At 43.2% G+C, this 6378-nt stretch overlaps 1 protein-coding gene across 1 annotated transcript in view; it reads left to right on the top strand.

Moving 5' to 3' along the window:
* Positions 1-232: 232 nt before the first annotated feature.
* Positions 233-6378, top strand: part of LOC126187616 (uncharacterized protein ZC84.1-like) — a 127903-nt gene continuing 121757 nt past the window's right edge. The window contains exon 1 of the mRNA XM_049928813.1: positions 233-327. Coding sequence (XP_049784770.1) covers positions 249-327 — 79 coding nt within the window. The 5' untranslated portion in view covers positions 233-248. The remainder of the gene's footprint in view (positions 328-6378) is intronic.

Below are 6378 nucleotides of genomic sequence, written 5' to 3'. Positions count from 1 at the left end.
GTAGTGCATGCAGAATCTGCTGTCGCTTAGCACAGTGCCCATGAGCTGTACGGCTTTGTTGCAGGGTACAGCGCCGAGGAGAGGCTGTGACCGCAAAGTGGGTGCGCGCCGGCTTCTGCTGCGCCCGCGGCAGGAAGTGGAGCAGCGGCGAGCACATGGACTGGCGGCGGCGGCGGTGGCGGCGCTAGCGGGCGCTGACGTCACAGCGTCGCGCCGCGGCGGCCGGCGGCGGCTGGCGCACTAGCGCGATGGGCCGGCGCGGACTCTGCCGGCTGCCGCTGCCGCTGCTGCTGCTGCCGCTGCTGCTGGGCCGCGCCGCCTCCGCAGGTGAGCACTCGCCGGACTCTGCACCGGCCGGGAGGCGACAACCTGCCACCGATCCGGCCGACGTCGTCTGTTCACGCGACACGCGCTGCTGTACGTCGGTGCGGCGTACTTCGCGTCACGTTTGTTTTGTGTGTTCCTCTGTGTCAGCTGGTTTCCTCGAAAGCAATTTTACGCTCGGAGTGCCTCTCTCTTCGACTGGTTTTCTCCTCAAAGAGTACGAAGTGACCCCGAGCAGGACAGACAATATTTCGGAGGTTGTTCGTCGATATTTTCTGATTATTTTAGCACATGGTGCCTGTCGTCTCCGGCGGTTCGTTACAAAGTTTCGCATTTCGTTTGATTTCTTACGCCCATTTATATTTGTATCTACGCTTTGATTCCATGACGATGTCACAAAATTCATTATGATTGAGAAGACTAAATTTATCAATCTGGGCTAAAGGACCCTGGTCTGGAAACAATCTCGTCGAAAGTTAATAAGCGCAAATCGTTCTGATACTTCTAACAGTGACATGTCCCGAAATTGTTGTTCCTACGATTGTAGAGTAGGAAATTTTCAAAGGTGGTGGAGTGGACAAAAAAAAGAAAAGAAAAAAAGTCTAGTAAGCATGGGCTCTCAAGAGCTAACAACACTTGTTCCTCAACGATACTGTAAAACACATTTCTACTGAACAAATGCTCGTAGGTCTTAAGGTGTCAGTTTCAGAGTCGATATTTACTGGACTTTTTTTCCTGTTTTATTCCATACTACCACGTCTGACAGTTGCCTATGTTGCAGCCGTAGAAAAAAATAGTACCGCTACATGTATTCCAGCCGGCCGGAGTGGCCGAGCGGTTCTAGGCGCTACAGTCTGGAACTGCGCGACCGCTACGGTCGCAGGTTCGAATCCTGCCTCGGGCATGGATGTGTGTGATGTCCTTAGGTTAGTTAGGTTTAAGTAGTTCTAAGTTCTAGGGGACTGATGACCTCAGAAGTTAAGTCCCATAGTGCTCAGAGCCATTCGAACCATTTTTTGAACCATGTATTCCACCGTTACAGGTATCAGAACGATTTCCGCTTATAACTGATTCGGTCGTCTCCGGAAGGGGTCTCTTAAATCAAATTAATACATCTACCCTTCGCCATCATTTCTGAAAGTTTGTAACATCGTCACGGGAACATCCTCTACATTTCACTTAAGTTGTCAACACAAGAGTGCAACTGTCTAAGATACGTGTCATGTGTTTGTTGGAAACAATTTTCTTCCATTCGATAAGTTCTACTGTTCGCCCTCAAGCTTGCATTCTGCACTGCTTTCTTCCGTCCCACGTTTGTTTTACCGACAGTTGGACTTTATCAGTAATACACAGCAGTATGGATAAGTGTACTGATGAAGTGTTGGCGGATATACACCTCGAGTATGGGATCACGAAATGCAGGGAAAGACCGACGCAGGACGCTATGGTGTGCTGTTCCCGCACCGCAGTGACCTCGCCATAATCACAGCACTTTCGCGTTTTCGAGAACCTGGATCCTTTCGTGTTGTATGTTCCTTGTGATTTTGTATTACAGGTATTTTCATTGTTGTCAAGATACTCTGACGGAAACTACGGTAATTGGGTTAACAAGCCGAATAAATCCTAAGTACGTTATCGCTTTGCAACGAGCTACTGAACGTCGTGGGTCCCAAATTCGCAAATACTAAGCAAAAGGTCCGTGAAAAAATTTCCAAAATTTTGTAGGTTGAGTTGGTATTTGTCCCGAATAAACAGTTATTATGCTATTATTCCTACCTTTCCCTGAAAGACTTTCAGTGAAATTTAGAGTAACTGCTATTCCGCACCTGGTTTATGTGATTACAGCATTTGTTGCTCCATATCCTAACTGCTGCTTCCTCGTCATCAGCAACTTGTGCGGTAAGCAACGATGACAGGCTGTCATTGATCTTTCATTGTCTGTCAAGTCATATATTTGCTTGCAATTATTGGATTAAGCAGCTTTGCAATCAGTTTAAACCAAAACAAGAAAATTTTATATGAGAACCAGAAGATAGACGAAGTTTTTCGAACACACAAATTGTGTTAGCGGGGTATCAGCCTACTATTTGCATCTCCTACCTGTATTACGTTTTACCTGGTAACTATGAGCTATGAGTCCTTCGCTTAGTTAATAGACGACAACCAAGTAACAAAGGAAGAATAATTTGCAGTATAATGTTTTTCTTGTTTAACTAAGCTTCTGTCCTTAATATGACATTTTTCAGTTCTGTTTAGCAGCCGCTTAGAAAGTGGTTAAATGCTAAATGTTAAGCTTCCAGTACTTTTATGTAGTGGATCATCATTTTTCATTTCAGTTTTAACTAATAGTAATGCTTTCCCAGAATACAACATGCTGCTGCCCATGACATTCTACGTATGACGGTATTTCTCTTCTCCATTTACAGTTAGGTTACACGGAACTCTGTGATCACGGCTCGCCATTTCCACATATGGCAAAGAATAAACCGTCGTCATTCAAGATAATAACCCTGTAGCTGTTAATTTTTGTGAGATTCCTGGAACATTCAAGAGTCATAAGTTTTGCCAACGGGTACCATCGACAGATTGGCTAAATAACGTCTTCTCCAAATTCCCTTGACAAACGCCAATCTTAGGTTTGTTTAGCTGCTCCGCTGGTAGTGTTGTAACCCACAAGAAAAGAAACGATCAGTATGGTATCTTTACGGAGTGGACGCCTGCGGAGAGGCCCGTGATATTTAGATCGAGATAGAAACGATCCCGAAAGCTTTGCCCCTCACTCACCCAGCATATGAAAATTATGAGCTCGCAAATAGCTCCTTCAACCGGTAAGAAACCTTCTTGCAGCAATCATGTCAGACAATATACAGGGTGTTTGTTTTAACTAAATATCTCGAAAACGACGCATTGTATGAAAGGAACATTCTAGGTGAAAAATTAATATTAGTAAAGGAGACGTATGTCTGTGCTACAACTGGCCACCTCCTATCCTCCCCTCCTACGTGAGTGGGATCGATTTCGTATTTTAAATGGCAACCCCCTTGTTTTCATCGCATATTCGGATTCTACGACAAAAAATACGTACTGTTTACTGAAACCATTGTTTTCCATTCGTGGTACATGACACTGTAATCAATAAGCATCAAGTGCGCCGGTTTTTGCAATTAAGAACCGACACATTTCATTCTACAGTTTATTTACGATGTAAATGTAAAACCTTTATATTCTAACGCTCGATAATGATGTTCAAACGTTACTTGAGTGTTGCAAGTTTGAGTGTACAGTACCTTATGGATAGCATTTTCAGTGTCTGATTAGAAACTACGTTTAGCGTGATCCAGAAACAACGATGTGGATGTACTAGTTTTCTGTTCGCATCGGGTTGCTTGATATCAGTGAGTCGCTTTGCCTCCCACCATTGGGGTTCTTGATTTCGGTGAGTATTCATGGTAGGTGCGCCTGTCGCGAACATTTTATCTTATTACAATGGTTGTGGTTTGTACTACCCCGGGCCGGCCTCAGTGACCGAGCGGTTCTAGGCGCTTCAGTCCAGAACCACGATGCTGCTACGGTCGCAGTTCGAATCCTGCCCCAGGCATGGACGTGTGTGATGTCCTTAGGTTAGTTAGGTTTAAGTAGTTCTAAGTCTAGGGGACTGATGGCCTCAGATGTTAAGCCCCATAGTGCTTAGAGCCATTTCAACCATTTTTTCTACTTTCCCGGTAGCTGCGGAGTGGCCAGCGCAAGAGTTACGGCTGTTGAATGTAAATACACACCGAAATCACTCAAGCTGATGGCGGATTTCGAGGGCGGATACCGAAATAGAGCATTCCGATGATTTAGGGACTCACCACAACCAATACAAGTAGCTTACATATATGCCAGAAATGTCAATGTGTAGTCATATTAGTTGTGTTGTACAGTCACATTTTCAACATTCAGTAACGTTTGAACATCAGAATCAAACAACAGGACACAAATCTTTATATCTACATCGTAAATGGAACATAGAATCAAATGAATCGCTTCTTAATTGCAAAAACAGGCTCACCTAATATTTCTCGATCACAGCAGCATCTGCCACGAATGGGAAACAGTGGTTTGACAACCCTGAACGTACTTTTTTGGCTTAGACTCCGAATACTAAATTAAAATGAAGATTTATCACATTTGAAAATACTAAGTTGGCCTCACCCACGCAGGAAGGGTGGAAGGAAGTGGCCAACTGTAGAGCAGACAGATGTCCCATTTACTAATACTAACTTTTCACCTCGAACTTTTTTTTTCGTACGTTTTCGAGATATTTGGTTGTCTCGAGTTAAAACAAACACCTTGTACGAGAGGTGGGGTCTGAACGCGAATGGACATGTCAGAGATTTGGCGTTGCACCACGTGTGATTTTCTCTCTTCGATGGATTAAAAAACATGCTGGCTGTGTTGTCGGAGGAAACCGGTTTCTTGAATTGTGAAAGCGGCCCGTGTTCTTATGCGGAATGACTTCCGCTTGGCCCTGTGATAGCTTCTTAATTATGCCTGTAATCATGCCCCGGTCCAGCAAGCCGTGAACGTCAACGACCCTGTTTTGTTCTACAAACATCACGTTTCTATGATATCCTCTTGCAGTGACCGACGTCTGTTTCATGCTTTTGGTTCTCTCGCTACAAAAAATTCTTTTCAGAGTTACAAGTAGAAGTTAGCATAAAAAAAGTTCAGTTCTTCACACAAAACTTCTGTCACGTACTGCTGGACGATGGTGAATGAGCTGGTTACTTTGCTTACTTTCTTGTTCTGATAATTACATAAATAGATCTGCGTCTTTGAGCAGGTATGAAGAGATTAGCGTGTTATTTATATGGTCTATCTCCTATTGTGTTTTTGGCCAGAGGTACTAATGGAAAAGTTGCACTAGATGCTACACCGCATAACTACTGTTTGATTTACGGTCGCCCACGAACAGACACAAGATTTTTTCGGTGGTATTTAGACTCGTTTTGTTGTAATTCTGAGTCCGTAAAATTCGAACTATTGGGAGGTACGTATGAGGTGAGAGTGCGTTTTGAAGACAGTAACAGCTGCTAGAGACTTAGCTTTGATTCTGTCCCATCACACACTGTGTGATTTACTGACAGCGGATTATAAATGTGAAGAACGTTCTTTGCTGTCAGAAAGATTCTCACTTCTGAAAAATATGATATCTAATAGGCGACTGTGAGAGTACGCGGGAGGTACTGTCATTCTTCGCAGTATATATTAATTTCGATGTCTACGTGCCTTAGATGTTCAAACTGTGAAAATTATTCCTTCGTTTTACAAAGCAACATGTTTTTGTTGTTATGTAATTTATCTCAGAATCCTCTTACGTGATTTCCCAGTTTAACTCGTTGTCGCTATATGGTTCCGTATCAGTGACCACCTTTGAATTTTTCGCAGGATGAAATATTAGAATCCGTGCGTTCTTATTTGGATGAAAGTATGTAAGTATGTTATTTGGGGCAAAGCAAAGATTCTGTTCTTTTTTTTTTTACACGTCAAACGCACTTAAAATAACTGAAACAAAAAAAAAGGAAGTTTGTGTGTGTGTTTGTGTTCGTGTGTGTGTGTGTGTGTGTGTGTGTGTGTGTGTGTGTGTGTGTGTGTGTTACTTTACTGTAAGGGCAACTTTTCTCGTGTAGTTCTGATTCAAGTTCCCGTAGGCGTATAACTGCCAGTGACCGGTCAATAGGAAATACACCCAAAATATGTAAGTGTAAGACAGGATAGTAAAATGAAGATCACTTTTGGAGTTGATAGGCATAAAATGTGAATAAAACAACAAAAACTTCGAACTTTTTCTATAGTGGCATTGTTTTCGACAAGTCTCTTACAGAAAATACCTGTCGAAAAGAAAACAGGGGGCTTTCTTTTTATTAGTGTTTTCAGTCGTCGTAGCTTGGAGTTTTTTTTAGTGTAGCTTAGTGCCACAGTCGCGTAGGTTTGTAGGTTTGAATATAGAAACATCACCACTGGTACTCGTATTTGCTTGCCTGCCAGCGCTCAGTGAATTGGCGCCTGTGA

This window comes from Schistocerca cancellata, chromosome 1, assembly GCF_023864275.1.
Source record: "Schistocerca cancellata isolate TAMUIC-IGC-003103 chromosome 1, iqSchCanc2.1, whole genome shotgun sequence".
Taxonomy (NCBI): Eukaryota; Metazoa; Arthropoda; class Insecta; order Orthoptera; family Acrididae; genus Schistocerca; species Schistocerca cancellata.
Note: the sequence above shows the minus strand (reverse complement) of the source record. Positions and strands in the feature narration are given on the sequence as shown.